Source organism: Rhinatrema bivittatum, chromosome 5 (assembly GCF_901001135.1).
Source record: "Rhinatrema bivittatum chromosome 5, aRhiBiv1.1, whole genome shotgun sequence".
Lineage (NCBI taxonomy): Eukaryota > Metazoa > Chordata > Amphibia > Gymnophiona > Rhinatrematidae > Rhinatrema > Rhinatrema bivittatum.
The window spans coordinates 218,585,406-218,602,954 of NC_042619.1; the positions used below are offsets into that span (position 1 = coordinate 218,585,406).

The window sequence follows — 17,549 nt, forward strand, 5'->3', positions numbered from 1 at the left end:
TCCCATTCATAGGAGCATGCTGTCCTCATCCTAGCCCAACACCAAACAGCACAGTTTCCGTGGAAGATGGGCCACGCTGTGGAAACGAGAGCCACACATGTCACATATTTATATAATGAGCCACCTTGCTTTCTTTCTGTTCTTGGATACTCTGCTAGTCCCACGTGCATTTACAGGTCAAGAGTTTCATCCAGTATTCTAATTGTGAATTCTTCCCTGTGCATGTTGGCCTACACCTGTGACAGATTCATTACAGACTAGTCAAGATGAGTGGATGCCAGGGGGAAAAAAAAACCAAAACAAAAAAAAAAAGCCAAACCCTACATGCAATTTATTTTTTTCACTCAAAAAAAGATAAAATATCCACCATCTAACTTTCTCTAAACATCAGCATTATGAAAGAATTTAAAACTACATGCAAGAAACAGGGGAATAAAATGTTTATTCCTCCCCCCCCCCCCCCGACAAATGCTCTATGTTATGTTATAATGAACTGTGCACATACAGAATCAGGTACGATGCAAACACAAAAAGGTGAAGAGGGGGAGGATGAGTAATAGGAAAGGAATCCACAATTACAGGGCTCCGGGCAACCATCTTCTAGCTGTAATTATTAAACAATGCAGAATGAGGATAACGAGTGCTAGAAAGAAATCCAATGGACTAATAACAGGGATTTTTTTTTTTTTTTTTTGCTTCTGCAGGCGAGGATGTAATTTGCTAAAGACCGGTACAGTACAATATCAGTCCAGTTAATGATGTATTGATCCAGCTGTGCCTACAACTACAGTAAATATTAAACAGTGGCAAATTAACACAACTTGAAGCCGTTCACAAAGGCAGCTCAGGTGCCCAAAGGTTCTCAAATGAACAGCACTGCAGCGCCGATGGATGTGAAAATTTTTAATCTACCGTAAGGACCCCGTTTAGTAAACCCAGAAACAAGAGGCAGGGGTGGCTCAAGGCTTCCTGAGACGAGGGATGAGATGGCGCCCCCTCGCACATACACACACATACATACTCTTATACACACCCACAACCTCTCTCATAGACACTGACATACTCTCAGGCTCTAAGACCCTCTCTCCAAACACCCCCCCCCCCCCACAAGCTCTTACGTCCTCGGATTCTCTTACACACACCATGCTCTCACTCTCACTGGCTCCCTCACACACATACACACACACACTGACCCCCAGGCAGGCTCCCATTCACCCCCCCACCCTCCAGGCATGCACACATTCATTCTCACACACAAAAACCCCTAGGCAGGCACCAATTCATTTTCACACACCCACCCGCAGGAAGGCACCCATTCTCACACAGACAGACCCCAGGAAGGCACCCATTCATTCTCCCACCCACACCCAAGCACTTACATATACACACCCAGTAACAGGGTCTCACCCCCCCCCCCACCCACACACACACCGACACACACAAAGGCAGTCACCCACACATGCCCATAGGGCCTAGAGCCTTTTTTCAGCCATCGCGTCCTCTTCCTCCTCTTGGGTCGCCAGCGATATCATCTCCCGCTGTCGTGGGGGCCAGTCTCGCGGCAGCAGGAGATGAAGAGTCGTGCTTCTCCCAACGTCATCTCCTGCTGCTGCTAGACCCATGGCAGCAGGAGATGACGTCGGGAAAAACGTGACTCCTGCTGCCCAGGGTTGCCACTGAGCAGATCGGGCAGGGGTTTGGTTTATCCATGCCTGATCCAATGTTTGACTTTGGAGACAGGGTGAGGCGGTGGCTGTGGTACAGGGTGTTACAAAGGGGCACTTTTTGCAGTTCCAAAATTCTGCCACCTGAGGCCGCCGCCTCACCCTGCCTCATGATAGAACTGTGTGCCGGCAGGGTCGGGTAGTGTTGATCCTTGCCTGCATCTATAAGTTCGAGTGTTGACTGCTTTACAGAAATTAGAACTGCAAGTCTGCAGATGCAGGGAGAATACCGGAGCTGGCTCAGCCTGGCCACGGTGACCTGGAGCCATGGGCTAGCTAGCCAGAGAAACACGGCACGTGCCAGAAGCGCAGCAGAAGAAAAAGGATCGGCCTAAGGCCAAATTTAAGACAGAAGCAAAGCATTGGACCATGACAGAGTTGCCACTTGCCCTCTCTTCTAAAGGGAGACTCGCTCTTATTTAACACAGAAATTTACCAATTTTATTACTTCCTCTCTCACTTCCAGATCATTTCAGAGCGGGCTTAAAGAAATCTCCCTGCACTTTCCTTCATCTGGGACCTCCAATTTAAGAGATCTCAGATATTGGCAGCAATATGGCATCTTTGCTAAATCATATGGGAATATTAGTTGACATTAGCAACAGATTTTAGATTTTTTATATTTTTGGCAATGACTGGCCTTATAAAGAGGGAAGGACACTGGTGCAGGATCCGAAAATGTAAGAGCCTATGAAGTCTCAAAGAAGGCACCCAGTATCTCTAACTCTTTCTGCCTGGGGAGCCTCATCTGAAGTCAGGCGACCCACTGCTCTCAGTGCTCCTCCACTCCGTACGGCGGTCGCAACCACAGAAAAGCACTACCTTACGAGCACAATGCCTAAATCCATGGATACAATAACAAAATCGGGGAACAAATGCATTTGTCTACCTTCTGTTATGACCGGCCACGAATGCCACTGCCCCTTTTCCTCTTCGGGGTGAACAGCAAACTGTTCTACTTTTCTTTCAGGCGCGGCTGTTGAAATCCTGCATGAATAAAACCATCCATCTGCAGGAAAAACGGCTTGTCGAAGAGGGGCCTGTAAAACTAATCCAGTATTTTTATACTAAAAGCTAATTCAATGGGGCACCTTACAGCTGCAGTTCCTTTATTGAAAACCTCCCATTATACTGAAAAAATGGGCATCAGCTCACGTTCTGATATCTGGAAGGATATCCAAAAATAAGCACGTACTCGATAAAACAGCTGTATTGTGTGTTTCTTGGTTTCGTTTTCAACATATTGGGGGTGGGGGGGGGGGTGGAACTTCCCTTATCCGTAAATATCCACTGTGTGTGACAATTCCTTTCCGATATAGGGTGCTTTGCTACAGATAATAAACTCTTCTGAGAATATCACAGCAAACTGAATAATTTATGGCACAGCTGATGGCCGTCTCAAGCAGAGAACCGGCTTCCTGCATATTCATAATGGGCATGATTTGTAAATAATTATATGCTGATGGAAAAGACAGATGGTTTTAAAAACAAATGCCACACTGCGGGACCTTGTAGACACCAAGAGAAAAAGGGTTTCCAGGGCGTTTCAGCCGATCAGCTGGCGGCTTAGCTTCTCTACGGAACAGTCCTTCGGTGTCGAAGCAAATTAACTTCCCATCCTGCACCCTAACACTTTCTTCTGTGAATGAAGCAGTGATTAATTACACTTTGTGATAAAAATAATTTCAGAAAATGCTGTACAGTAGCTGCCTTCCATTAGTAAATAATCTGTCCTTTGGTTCGCAGAGTTTTTTTTTTATGTTGAGGAATGGGACCAGGAGCTGGCATGCTCTCAGTCTTAATTACAGCATTTTACCTCACTTTACCTTGCTCGTTGCCATCACACAGCTGAGTCATAGCTACTGTACGCTGCAGCCAGCTGATAATCCTAGCGAAGGACACTGGTACAACAATTAGCGGGATCATTCTGCCATTTTCCTTGTTACGAAAACAAACTAAACGCAGGTACCACATGTCTTACTGCCGGCGTGCTTTATCTGATATGTTGTCCGTTTAAGCTTATTTATACTGGGAAGATTAAGGGGGGCTCTCAACGCATTATGGTACATCAGAGTTGTCTTGAGATACAAGGAAATGGAAGCACCCTTGGTCACACATTTTTCAGCCACATTTCAGGTTTCTGAGGATTTTTTTTTTAAGTTTTCTGTACTAGATAAACCCCCAGTTTTAATAGCCACAGAGGTGTCTACAATTCAATTTTTTGTTTAGAGCAAACATGGATTGATAAATTGAACACTGTCCATCCATCAGGATTCAAAAAGAAGTTGCTCGGTCAATTTTTATGTAGCATAGTAATTTGTTTTACTTTTTTTTTTTGTCCTTCCTATCGGGCCGATACAGTAAAAGTCGCGGGAGAGCCGGCGAGCGCCCGCTCTCCCGACGCACGCACAGACCAGTGTCCTGGGCGCGCGATTCAGTATCGGCCCATATGCAAATTAGGGCTCGCGGTAAAAGGAGGCACTAAGGACACTAGCGCGTCCCTAGCGCCTCCTTTTTGACAGGAGCGGCGGCTGTCAGCGGGTTTGACAGCCGACGCTCAATTTTACCGACGTCTGTTCTCGAACCCGCTGACAGCCACAGGTTTGGAAAATGGACGCCAGCAAAATTGAACGTCTGTCTTCCAACCCACAGACCGCGGGCAGATTTTTAATTTTTTTTTTAAATTTTTAATTTTTTTGGGGGGGGGCCTCAGACTTAATATCACTATGATATTAAGTCGGAGGATGTACACTTTCTGTACACTTTCCCCGTGCCTGCCTTTGGGCAGGCATTAATTTCTGAAAGTAAAATGAGCGGCTTCGCTGCACATTTTACTTTCTGTATCGCGCGGGAATGACTAATAGGCCCATCAACATGCATTTGCATGTTGCGGGCATTATTAGTTTCGGAGGGGTTGGCCGCACATTGAAACCGCGCGGCCAAACGGGGGCTAACAGTGCGCTCAGCCTGAGAGCACTTTACTGCATCGGCCCGTATGTAATTTAAGTTGAATGCTTCTGATTGGTTTCTATGATTGCACTAAGGAAGTTCCTCAATGACTAAAAGGTTTGTGCGACGTGTGGTTGAGCTTTTATATCGAGGAATGTGAATGGCCATCTTTAACGCTTCAAGACACAGCATCCTGTTTAAATGGGGCAAGTTGAAGGACTTGCTTCTTTTTATAAATGTTTGGATTTTGAATAGTTTTCCATTGTTTTTATATTGTCTATTGTTTTTGTCTTTTGTAGATGAACTTTGACGCAGGCATTGTGGTCACTGGTGATTTTCTGAGATTGCTATTGAAAAGCTAAGTCTTTTGAGCTTTACTGGTGATTTAAACATATATTTAGTTGCATAGAGAAAAATCTTTAAAAAAAAAAAAAAAGAGAGTGATAGGCGATTTGATGAATGATGCTAGTTTGTGATTCTGTAAAAAGCTCACTGAGGGCACAAGTTAGCAGATTTTGTTCTCAGCGATTAGACTGATACCATTCGGGTTAATGATTGCATTAGAATGTTCTTTAGGATCCCACAGTCCTTAGGAGTCATTCATCAAATCACGTTAGGGCCTTATCGCGGGCATTAGGGCTCTAATGCCCGTGATAATGCCATAACGCATGCAATAAATAATGATGCTTATGCAAATTTTCAAAATTTAGTCAAAAGGGAGGAGTTTGGGCAGATTTTATGAAAATGAAGGGTGTTTAACGTTGCGCAAGATAGTGTAACGCATGCTATCACACGATTTAACACCGGAAATAACCACACCATAACCACACCATAACCACACAGCATGTGCTCGTTTCGGGCACATGCTGTGCATTATGCCCGAAACGAGATTTGCGATAAAAATTGCAAATCCCATTTTAGAGTGGGAGAGGGAGGGGGTGGGGGGAGAGGGGGAGAGAGAGAGAGAGAGAGAGAGAGAGAGAGAGAGAGAGAGAAAGAGAAGGTGTACATATTAGGCTACCTTTTATACCACTGTAAGAGGGGCCATTCTGAACTCAGGGTGAGGTTTTGGTGGTGGCCTAGGTTTTGGGAGGGCAGTTTATTTAAAAATATTACCCGCCTTTCCTACATTCAGTGCGGGGTACATTATGAACATACAAAGTCAAATGAGGAGAAAAACAAGACAATGCATCATTCTTACTAAACAGGGGAATAAAAATTCTTCAGGGAGGGGGAGAAACAAATAAGCACCCAGGGAGTACATTTTTGAGAAGGGGCCAGAGGTGAGGGCTGTAGTCTTCTTTGTAGAACTATCCCAGAAGGGACCTGCTGGGGGTATTCCATTATGATGCACTCTCTACTTAGCTGCTATCAAGCCAGATCGAGAGTACAATGTACAAAATTATTTGGGTACTTGTCATCACTCCAAATCACATCAAATCTTCACTGTGGTCAAATGTGCTGTTTGTACCTCTGACTGGGGATGTAAAACTGCCCCCAAGACCAGGGCCACCACCAAAACCTCACCCCGACTTAATAGTTGCTCCTCTTACAGTGGTATAAATAGTGTACTTATATGAGAACCTTAAAAAGAGTCTCTCTCTCTCTCTCTCTAGCCAGTGGGTGCTATCCTTGCAAAATTTATAGCAAAATGATGAATCTAAGCCCTTTGAACTGTACTTTAGATGAGGGATAGTGCTTTCTTTTTGTGTATAGTTTTCTACATATGTATAAACCTAGGGAAAAGACGAGACCGAGGAGATATGGTAGAGACATTTAAATAGCTCAAAGGTTTCCATGCACAGGAAGCGAGCCTCTTTCAACAGAGAGGAGGCTCATGGAATAAGGGTGAAAGGGGAATGGAGTAATTTTAGGAAATATTTCTTTAGAGAGGTTGGTGGATGCGTGGAACGGCCTCCCACTGCAGGTGGTAGAGACAAGGACAGTATCTGAATTCAAGAAAGCATGGGGTGAGTACAGGGGATTTCTCAAAGAGTGGAAGGGATTGTAAAGCTGAATTAGTGAATGTTGATGGACAGACTAGACAGGCTGTATGATCTTTTTTCTGCTGACATATTTCTCTGTTTCTATGTTTATGAAAACAAACAATGTCTGCACCGGCTGTTTCAAAGTTCTCCACTCCCTTATAGTCTTTCCTTAGGTTCTCTGCACCATCAAGATCGAGATAATCTGATTTTTTTGTATTGAAGCTTAACGATTTTAACTATCAGCTGATTTATATTTAAATAACGTACAAAGCTAAAAGGCAAAATTACAGTGCTGCAGAGACCCTATTTCCTCTGAAAGAAAAGATTACCCCCAGGAATATTGAAATATATATCATTGTTATCATTGCCTATGACTTCCACCAGTGAGTTTATTTACCCCCCTGCCACAGGGCTCGGCAAAATCACGAGCCCTATGGCTGGATCTGCCATTGTGCATCCTGCACTGAGTTTTCACCATGCCCTTCAATCACAAGTTTCTCACCCACAAGCTGGCTCTGCTCTGACTCCTCTCTCTTGCTGCTACAATCTCTCATTACCATCAACTGGCAACTCCTGAAGCCATGGGCACAACAGGAACAAAGCAGGGGCGGGAGGGAGGGGGAGAATGGGAATTAAAGAGACATCGTGTTCATGGGTCAGTCAAAGGAACAGAGATCAGGCATTTAAAAAAGGAAGTCCACTCAAGGTTGCTAGCATCTCACTCTTTCCCCCAAGGAGATTAACGTCTCATCTTACTCAGCACCCAATGACTAAAGGCATCGCTTCTGCAACCAAAGCCAGTTCCAGGAACTTGCCCTTTGCGTGACACACATCACAGTGATTCAACAAGCTGTCAGATTTGTAATATCCCAAAACAGAGGTTTCAGGTAGCCAAGCCATGAATGCACACAGAACTCAATGACCAAGTAATGCAGCACAATGCCCAAAGTACTGATGCTCGTTAGCCACAGCAGTGGTTGCCATCTTCCCTCCCCCTCCATGGTACGTCTGGGCCCAATCAATGCTGACGGACAGGGGCGGGATCCAAACCTGGATACCATATGCTGCAGTGTGCAGCGCTACAGCCAAAAAACACGGGGCCAGCCTCATAAGCAACTGTTTTAAATAAGCAGAACTAAAAAAAAAAAAAAGAGGGGAATAAGCAAGTTACCTTATCCTTTTATCTTCAATTTTCTTTAAGAGTTCGTCTCTTTTTAAAACTCCCAGTATCGTTTCTCTCTCTTGCTCCAACAAGAAGGTCAAGTTGATGATTTCTATGTTTTTGGACATGGTTCTTTGGTAGTGACTCTTTCAACAACTAAGTCTGCCAAAGGGTTGAAATTCTTGCTAAAATTTCTCAAAAGACTCACTCTTACACAGATACAAAAACCGTATCAGTCTGAAAGATGTTGTCCAGAGAACTAGCTGCCACCAGGTTCTAGCATTGTTAGTCAAGCGGGGATTAAAGGTTTCAGCATAAGCTTCCTTTCTTGGATATCCGCATTTGGGTTCTTCATTGTGGAATACTTTTAAGAGGTCTGATAGCGATTCTTCAGCCCATGTCTATATAGGACATCATTGGTGATGCTTTCAAGTTTCTCGAGTGCCGGATAATTTCCTTTGTACTTTCTAAAAGGGCAAAAAAAACAAATAAGAAAGGAAATGAGTTAGAGGCAATGATCAATGCAATTAATAAGGAGACAAACAAAATCCAACAGCAGCCATTTTTTCATGGCTTAGCCCAAGTAAACAATTGGCTAGTGTCAAAGAAAACTAGAGGCCCATCAAATCCAACCCTCCTTTGCCTGATGGTTATCCCCCGAAATATACTCATGGTGATTAATGCAAGTGCCAGGATCCACATCTGTCCCTTACATCCTAGTAACTACTCGGCTCTTTCTCCTTCAATAACTTCAGCAAGTTTGCTTTAAAGTTATTTTGTGTTATCAGGGCAGACATGACCAAACATTATTTCACTTTTCTTTTAGTGAACAATTCCAAACCCTGAAGCCTTAGATTTCCTTTAATGGGTTTTTATTTATTTTTTTTTAAATTTCTGTGGCAGTAAAAATGATGCCCCACAAGATCACTGGAAGATTTGTTGACCTATCTGCACAATATAATTTAACTTCTTCTCAGTCATCTTTTCTAAATAGATTGGAGAAGTGAATGCTTCCAACATAACCCATTTCATATAGTCTTGGGTTTCAATAATTTTCTTTTCTTTTTTCTGACCCTGTAGTTTCCTCCTCCTGCTCCTTTATGCCATCTTTATCCACGGCTACACAGAAATTCCGTCCCTGTTTCTTAAATCTTCCCAATTTACGTTATTCCAGGCATTATGACAGTCCTGAGCTGGGGGCCCTGCAAACAAGCATCGACCCAGAATCCAGTCACTAGGCAGCTGACGTTCAAAAGGCGTTAAGTCCCTAAATTGGCCCTTTTGACAATTTACTGGGGCAGAGTGACTAAATGTAGGCTCCTAGAGGTTGATATTTAAAGGCTTTGTTCAGCTAACGTTTGGAATTAGCAAGACAAAAAAAAAAACCCCAAAGATTTGAATATTTCCCCCATCAAGCAGATTAAATTGCGCGCACACGGCAAGTTGTGTACACAAATTTTATCCAGATACAATGCAACAGCATTGGAGGCATTCTGGGGGTGGGGCTAAACTTTAGCCAGTAAGCGCAATGAGTGAGCGTTGTCCAGCTAGAGTTACACGAGCCTGTGTGTGGTCGGAAAAATACCTGTCCCAAGGTTATCCAGGTTATCATCATGCGTGTAACTTTATCTGGGTGTATTCAGCAGCAGACTTATCTGGATAAAGTTACACGCATAACTTTACCCAGATAACTGTACCCACTTGCTGTCTCGCTGTATATGCACCTCCTAGTTTCACTAGACGCCTACATTTAAGGTCGTAAAAGGTGGGTGGCTACAGGGGCGAGAGTGAGGGCTGGGAAAAATACTAATGGAGCTTAGTACGGATTTTCAGCACCAGGAAGCTAACTTGGGAGCATAAATCTAGGAAAATGAATAGCAGGCCTGAATTTTTTTTTTTTTTTTAAAATTAATACTTTTATTAACTTTCATTATAACAAAGTTATTACAATAGCAAGATGAATACAGAATACTTCCCCAATTCCCCCCTCCCTCCCCAACCCCCACCTATGTAGGGGAGCTCTAATCGTTCTGTTACAGAATCCCCCAAGATAAATGATGAGTGCTTATTCACATCCCCGAATACTCTCATACCCCATATAAATATTTGTAAAGAATAATCCACTCCCACCCCAGTTGTCCAGGAGCAGTTAAGCTCTGAATCAAACAACAGATTACATGCAAGAAATATATTCCACAAACGATTTCCATGAGGCACAAAAGGCGGCCATTCTCCTGTATTTAGTAGCTGTTAATGAAGCCAAACGATAATATAAATGTAATGTATCTATGACCTCCGGCACCTTCGGTACCTGTTCTGTTTTCCACTTTACTGCTATCAAAGTGCGAGCAGCTATAAAAGTATGAGAACAGAAGCGCTGCTGGGTTTTATGAAGGGCATCTGGAAACACATGCAGTAAGGCCATCATAGCGGACGCCTGAAGAGGCACATGAAACAGGTCACTCAGCCAGGCAAACAGAAGTTCCCAAAAGGTAGCAGGCCTGAATTTAGGACACCACGTGTAAAAATCCTAAAAACTTAGCTGGAAACAGGCTCCTAAGTTTGGCTGAAAATAGGCACCTAACTTAGGCCTGGTTTCTCTAAGGTTGCAGACCTTAGGGAATCCGGCGGTAATGGGGGGCAGGGGGGCGAAGCGGGGGGTGAGCCTGCGAAAGCCGGCAGCCATCACACCACTGCGGTGCGCTGGCTGCCGGCTTATGCACTGAATAACTACAGCATAAAAGGTGTAGTTATTCGGTGCGAAAGTGGCGGCGATAAGGGTCCTTACCTTTTGCCGCCAGCAATGTCTCCGCAGCGTCTGCTCCAGTGCCGCCCAGACTCCTCCTCTTCCGGGGCCGACTCCGCCCCGATTTAGGTATCGCGTGCGAAAAGTCCCTTTTCACATGCGATCCCTTTAGAGAATGACCCCCTTAGGGATCTAAATTTAGGAGCTCAACTTTTCTTGAATAAAATCGCCTCCAGTTGTCACTATTGCATGACGACTGTGATGACTATGACTCCGTACACCGCCCATTGGCTGTGAGATTGCTACGTCCAGAATATTCCCAGCCTGGATCGACCTGGGGAGCAGACGACCATGAGACAGGGACTGAACACAGGGACTGTGTGGCAATGCAGGATACTGCCACTAAACCACCAGGCCTGCCCTGGGATTTTAGAATTTTTATTGATCCCCCAGAAAATTCAGATAATGCAGTATACAGGGTGGGCGGAGCTCCTGGCTGAGTGGGAGGGGCTTAGCACTGCTTCATCAGCAGAATGTCAGCAGCTTTGTATAGTGAGATCTACGAGGGTCACTACATGCATTGCTCTGCCTATGCAAAAAAAAACAAAAAAAACACAAAATAAACCAGAACTAAAAAGCAGGGAAATAATTGTTTTAGATCCATTTGCTTAACATGAAGGGTCTTATTTTGTTTTTGCATTTTTACTTATAGTTTACCTTACCAAAACTGGTGCAAATCCACTGAAGCAGAGCACGGCAGATGGGTGGCTAGGGATAAACTAACGAAACTAAGAGAGAGACGCTTCCAAAACGAACAAAAAGAGCCTAGTAAAATAAACCCAGTCATGACAATTTGTCAGCATCAGGAAGCTCTCTTGGTTCCTTTAACCAGCTCCCACTTTTAGCATTTTCTAACACCTGAACATCTTTACTGAAAGGGGGAGGGGGGGGGGTTTTCAAAACTGAAGCTTGTCCTCTGGATGCAGCCTGGGGAAGGGGGGAAGGCGTGCTTGTCCTTTGCTTCCATCCCTGCTCAACATGGTGCATTAACTTCCAAAAAGCCTCACGTTTACGTCCATGGAGTAGATCTGGAGGCCGTGCTCAGACCTGCCCGTTCAGAGGCAAAGCCCGGAGGTAATTTTACACTAAGTACAAGACTGCTTTACCTTGGAAAACTGCCCCAGGGGAAAAAAAAAAAAAAAAAAAGTAAAGTACCCCACCCCTCCCAAAAGAGATAGAAACATAGAAACATAGAAACATAGAAATGACGGCAGAAGAAGACCAAACGGCCCATCCAGTCTGCCCAGCAAGCTTCACATTTTTTCTCATACTTATCTGTTTCTCTTAGCTCTTTGGTTCTATTTCTCTTCCACCCCCACCATTAATGTAGAGAGCAGTGATGGAGCTGCAACCAAGTGAAATATCAAGCTTGATTAGTTAGGGGTAGTAGGGGTAGTAACCGCCGCAATAAGCAAGCTACACCCATGTTTATTTGTTTTACCCAGACTGTGTTATTCAGCCCTTATTGGTTGTTTTTCTTCTCCCCTGCCGTTGAAGCAGGGAGCTATGCTGGATATGCGTGTAGTATCAGTTTTTCTTCTCCCCTGCCGTTGAAGCAGAGAGCTATGCTGGATATGCGTGAAGTATCAGTTTTTCTTCTCCCCTGCGGTTGAAGCAGGATATGCATTGAAAGTGAAGTATCAGGCTTATTTGGTTTGGGGTAGTAACCGCCGTAACAAGCCAGCTACTCCCCGCTTTGTGAGTGCGAATCCTTTTTCTTCTCCCCTGCCGTTGAAGCAGAGAGCTATGCTGGATATGCGTGAAGTATCAGTTTTTTCTTCTCCCCTGCCGTTGAAGCAGAGAGCTATGCTGGATATGCGTGAAGTATCAGTTTTTCTTCTCCCCTGCCGTTGAAGCAGAGAGCTATGCGTGAAGTATCAGTTTTTCTTCTCCCCTACCGTTGAAGCAGAGAGCTATGCTGGATATGCATTGAAAGTGAAGTATCAGGCTTATTTGGTTTGGGGTAGTAACCGCCGTAACAAGCCAGCTACTCCCCACTTTGTGAGTGCGAATCCTTTTTTCCACATTTCCTCTTGCTGTTGTAGCTTAGAGTGATGTTGGAGTCACAGTAACCATGTGTATGTTTATTGAATAAGGGTATTATCTCCAGGCAGTAGCCGTCATTCTGGCGAGCCACCCACTCTTTATTGACGGCCTCTTGATTTTATGGATCCACAGTGTTTATCCCACGCCCCTTTGAAGTCCTTCACAGTTCTGGTCTTCACCACTTCCTTTGGAAGGGCATTCCAGGCATCCACCACCCTCTCCGTGAAGAAATACTTCCTGACATTGGTTCTGAATCTTCCTCCCTGGAGCTTCAAATCGTGACCCCTGGTTCTGCTGATTTTTTTCCTATGGAAAAGGTTTGTCGTTGTCATTGGATCATTAAAACCTTTCAAGTATCTGAAAGATTGCATCTTTCAGATACTTGAAAGATTGCATCTTTCAGATCTGAAAGATTGCATCTTTTTGTTTCTCTGGGTACTTTTCTGATACAAAATAAATGCGCACAGAATTGAAAACGAAAGCTTGTTCTCTCCCTCCCTTACCCAGCTGAAAGCTCACATGGCGCTGAGTTCCCATGCCTACTTTTAGCTGGGTAGTTTTCAGAAGCCATTTATCCAGTTAAGTACCGAAAACCAATGCGCACTACTAATAGGGCTTCAGCTGCATTGGGAATTTCGGAAGTCAAAAAATTGCATAGTTTCAAAACTGGAAACCACTGCAAATTTTTTGTTGTGTTTTTTTTTTTTAACAGACGTTCATATAAGTAACACCACAGATTTCAAAGAAAATAAATAAGAAATCAATCGCATCCATTCTCTTATTTTTGAAGGTTTTAGGTAGGCAAAAAAAAAAAGCCTTTAAATTAAAACGAATTGTATTATTCACCTCCGGAAAAGGCACCCAAGAACCTTCTGGGGGGGGGGGGGGGGGTCAGCTATGCCCAAGACATCAAACTCACTGGCGGGAGGTGAGCAGATTCACCCATGGGAGTGGTACGCTGGGGCACAGGAAGCTGACAGCAAGTCAAAAGCAGAAATTATTTCCAATTAAAAAAAAACAAAAAAAAAACCCCCAACGCCTTCTCATTCCAACCCTCGAAGGACCTCCATTCTCACGACATAGGAGGCAAGTTTCAAGTTGTCCACATTGGGACCAAGCCCATGTCTTTCTCTCAGTTTCCAAAGAGAATACATATACTCTCACTGGGCCGGATTTTAAAACCTATGCGCGGGCGTAGATTTTATAACATGTGCACGCAGCCGCACGCATATTATAAAATCCAGGGTCAGCGCATGCAAGGGGGTGCACACTTGTGCACGCCAAGCCCAAGAGGAGCCCCGATGGCTTTCCCCGTTCCCTCCCCCCCACCTTTCCCTCCCTAACCCACCCCCCAGCCCTACCTAAATCCCTCCCCACCTTATTTCAGCGAGTTACGCCTGCCCAAGGCAGGCAGGCGTAACTAGCGTGCGCCGACCAGCTGCCAGCGCACGAACCTCCATGCACGGCCGCTGTGCCGGAGGACTTGGAATGCCCCCGGCCCCGCCCCCACCCCCGATCCGCCCATTTTTGAAAGCCCCGGGACATATGTGCGTCCCGGGGCTTGCGTGCGCCGCCGAACCTATGTAAAATAGGCTCGGCGCGCACAGGGGTAGGTTTTTGGGGGTTACGCGCATAACCCTTTGAAAATCTACCCCACTGCGAATCTTGCCAGAGGTGCTCTGCATCTGATTTTTGTGCAAGTACCGTACTTTTTAGGATGAATAGATATAATCTTCATGTGTTATTTTCCAGTCCCACGCTACAGACTGCACCCCCCACACACACAAGACGTGGAACAACGCACATACTTTCAGACGCAAAGAGAGTAATGCTCGGGACCACCCATTTACGCATGCAAACAGTTTTGAAAATTGCCTTCTAGAAGAAGAAGAAGAACATAAGGGGTGCCATGCTGGGTCACATCCTTGTCCATTGAGCCCAGCATCCCATCTCCGACAGTGGCCAGTTCAGCTCACAATCACCCGGCAAGATCCCAAGGAATAGGTACAATCGTTCTTGCTCATAAATAGGGATAAGCAGTGGCTTTCCCCAAGTGCACATGACTTATAATAGTGTGTAGACTTTTCCTCCAGAAATGTGTCCAAACAACCTTGAATAATTGTGCGTTTCCTGCAAATCTGATCACCACATTCATCACTCCCTTGTGTGGATCATTTATAAATGTTTTAAAAAGCACCGGTCCCAATATAGACTCCTCCATCACTCCTCTATTTACCTTTTTCCACTGAGAGAACTGACCGTGCAGTCCCATTGCGATTTTGGGCAACAGAAATGCAAAATTGTTTCCCCCCCACAGGCTCTCACCTCTGCTCTTAGTCCTCCCAGCAGGAACTGGAAAAATATCTACTTCTCCAGGAACTCAGAATCCCTGCTGAAGGGAACCCTGCCGGGGAGCTATGGCTGCAAGCAACCTCTTCAGGAGTCCAGACTACTAAAATATTTACCAACTGGGCTGCTGTACACGATTAACATTTAGTGCCCTGATAAAAATGTGCAGATAGACTGCATTAATATTCAGACACTGATTAACCAGGCTGAATTCGATTTGAAACCTCTTCTCCCCTTGGGAGTTCAAGAAAACCCCAAAACACAGATCTGCCAATATTTACCAGTCTGTAAACCATCCAGTTTGTTTGCTTTCTTTTTTTTTTTTTGGGGGGGGGGGGGAGGTGTAACAGCTTTTAATTCAATAAAAATATATATTTTTTAAATCTTAATTTCAGCCATTTCATGCCCTGTTTCGAAATTCAAACCGGCTGAAGCATATTAACCCCGTTGCATTCCCATTAACCGCAGCCTGCTACATGCAAAAAGTGAACGATGCACAGAGATCTCGTTCCTTTCCTATCCTAACCACATCTCACTGGACTAGTGATACCCTGACCAGGTATAAGCAAGCATTTCTTCCCCAGCTCATTTTTCACTGATCAGATGAAAGGATGGCAGAGCTCTTGACAAGCCAGCCACAAACGTGTTGAATTAGTCCAAGAAAACAGTCTCACTTTATAGCTATTTTGCTGACCTTTTTTTTCCAGAACTGTATAAAGGAAATGAACCGACATTCGTCAGACAGTCCCATGGAACAGAAGCATAGTGTAGAGCCAGTTCTGAAAGTCTGAGCTGTCGCCTCTGTCACATGAGCCAATAAAACATCCAATCTCGGAGATCTCACCTGGGGAGTGCCTCAGGGGCTTGGTCCTCTCCCTGATCCGTTTCAATATTTACATCCGTCCTATTTTGTGACCTCAGTCTTTCAACACTGTACGCCGCCTATTTGCCGACGACACCCAACTGTCAGGTATCTTGTTACAGCCCAAGGAGTCCGCTGGAAGCCTAGGGATTCAACCTGAGCTAAACCTCACCATGGAATCTCACATCAAGAAGGTGGTAGGGACATGCTTTTTTGTACCTGATCCCCCAACTAATGCAACTACCTGGATAAACACAACCTCTGCTCTGCAATGTATGTGGTAATCACTAGCCGAATGGACTACTGCGATTCCCTCTTTAATGGAACAGTGCAAGACAGTATGAAATGTCTCCAGCTCCTTCAAAATACTGCCACTAGAAATTGGTTGGATCCAAAGCAACTGACTATATAAAACCCACATTACACCAACTGCACTGGGTCCTAGTCAAAACCAGGCTAACATTCAGAACTCTCAGCTTCACATAAGAACATAAGAATATGCCATACTGGGTCAGACCAAGGGTCCATCAAGCCCAGCATCCTGTTTCCAACAGTGGCCAATCCAGGCCATAAGAACCTGGAAAGTACCCAAACATTAAATAAATCTCAAGATACTATTACTTATTAATTAATAGCAGTTTATGGATTTTTCCTCTAGGAACATATCCAAACCTTTTTTAAACCCAGTTACACTAACAGCTTTAACCACATCCTCTGGCAATGAATTCCAGAGCTTAACTCTGCACTGAGTGAACCTTCAAGTGCGTGAATAAGCAAGCATCCAAGTACCTCTCCAAACTTATCGTCTCTTAAATATGCACAAGAGATCTCTAGTCCTCCCAAATGTGTCTTCTTTCTCATCTCTCCCTCTGACTACAGCACTAGACCTCTTGCCTTCAGCAGTTATGCATCAAAAATCTGGAACAAGGTAGCACTACACCTACCTAAACCTTTATACCTTACTTTCAGGAAATAAGTGAAGGCAAGGTTTTTCGACCAGGTCTTCTCTGCAGAGTCCCCCCTTCCTCCTGCTGTAACTCTCCCGGCTTTTGCCTAAGGCCTTGAAGTTATTTCCCCTGCTCTGAGTCTGCTCACGGCTGTAACTTATGTAAATTGCAACTGTTGATTTAACTCTACTGTCAACCACCTTGAGGCCATTCTTGGAAAGAGGTGGAAAATTAAAGATCTATAAATAAATATTGTATCTGAATAGGAACTGAGCCACTTCATTTGCACTTCTGTTGGCTGCTGTTTTAATTCAGCGACTGCTTGTATTGATTTGTGATATCTCGGCAGCGCGGGTGTTTTGTATTTCCGTGTGAACTCTTAACTACCTCAAAAATACAGCAAGCATAACTTATGGCTCAAATTATTTTTAGTGCTAAATGTGACGATGCAGCCTGTTGGAGAAAAACCTTGATGTCTTCCTCGAATTCCTTAACTAAACAGTTTTGGAGTTTATACCTTAAGGGGAAACTAACAGCCTTAAGGCAGGACACACAATTTGTTTTTAAGTTTGTGGGAAGCGATGGTGCGATGTGAGCACTTGAACAAGTTGTGTACTTAGCTTGCTGCACCATGATGCGAAGACACATTGAGGGTAAAATATGGGGGGGGGGGGGTTATTGAAAATAATTCGGGCCAGTTATGTATAATGGATGGT

The 17,549-nt window shown here is 44.5% G+C and overlaps 1 protein-coding gene across 6 annotated transcripts in view; it reads right to left on the bottom strand.

Annotated features, from left to right (window-relative positions):
• Window positions 1-17,549, bottom strand: part of SYTL5 (synaptotagmin like 5) — a 186,838-nt gene that overhangs the window by 107,129 nt on the left and 62,160 nt on the right. For all 6 annotated transcript variants that reach the window (XM_029603207.1, XM_029603206.1, XM_029603201.1 and 3 more), the window contains one exon: window positions 7,833-8,290. In XM_029603207.1, the coding sequence (XP_029459067.1) occupies window positions 7,833-7,951 (119 nt within the window). In that variant the 5' untranslated portion in view covers window positions 7,952-8,290. The remainder of the gene's footprint in view (window positions 1-7,832; window positions 8,291-17,549) is intronic.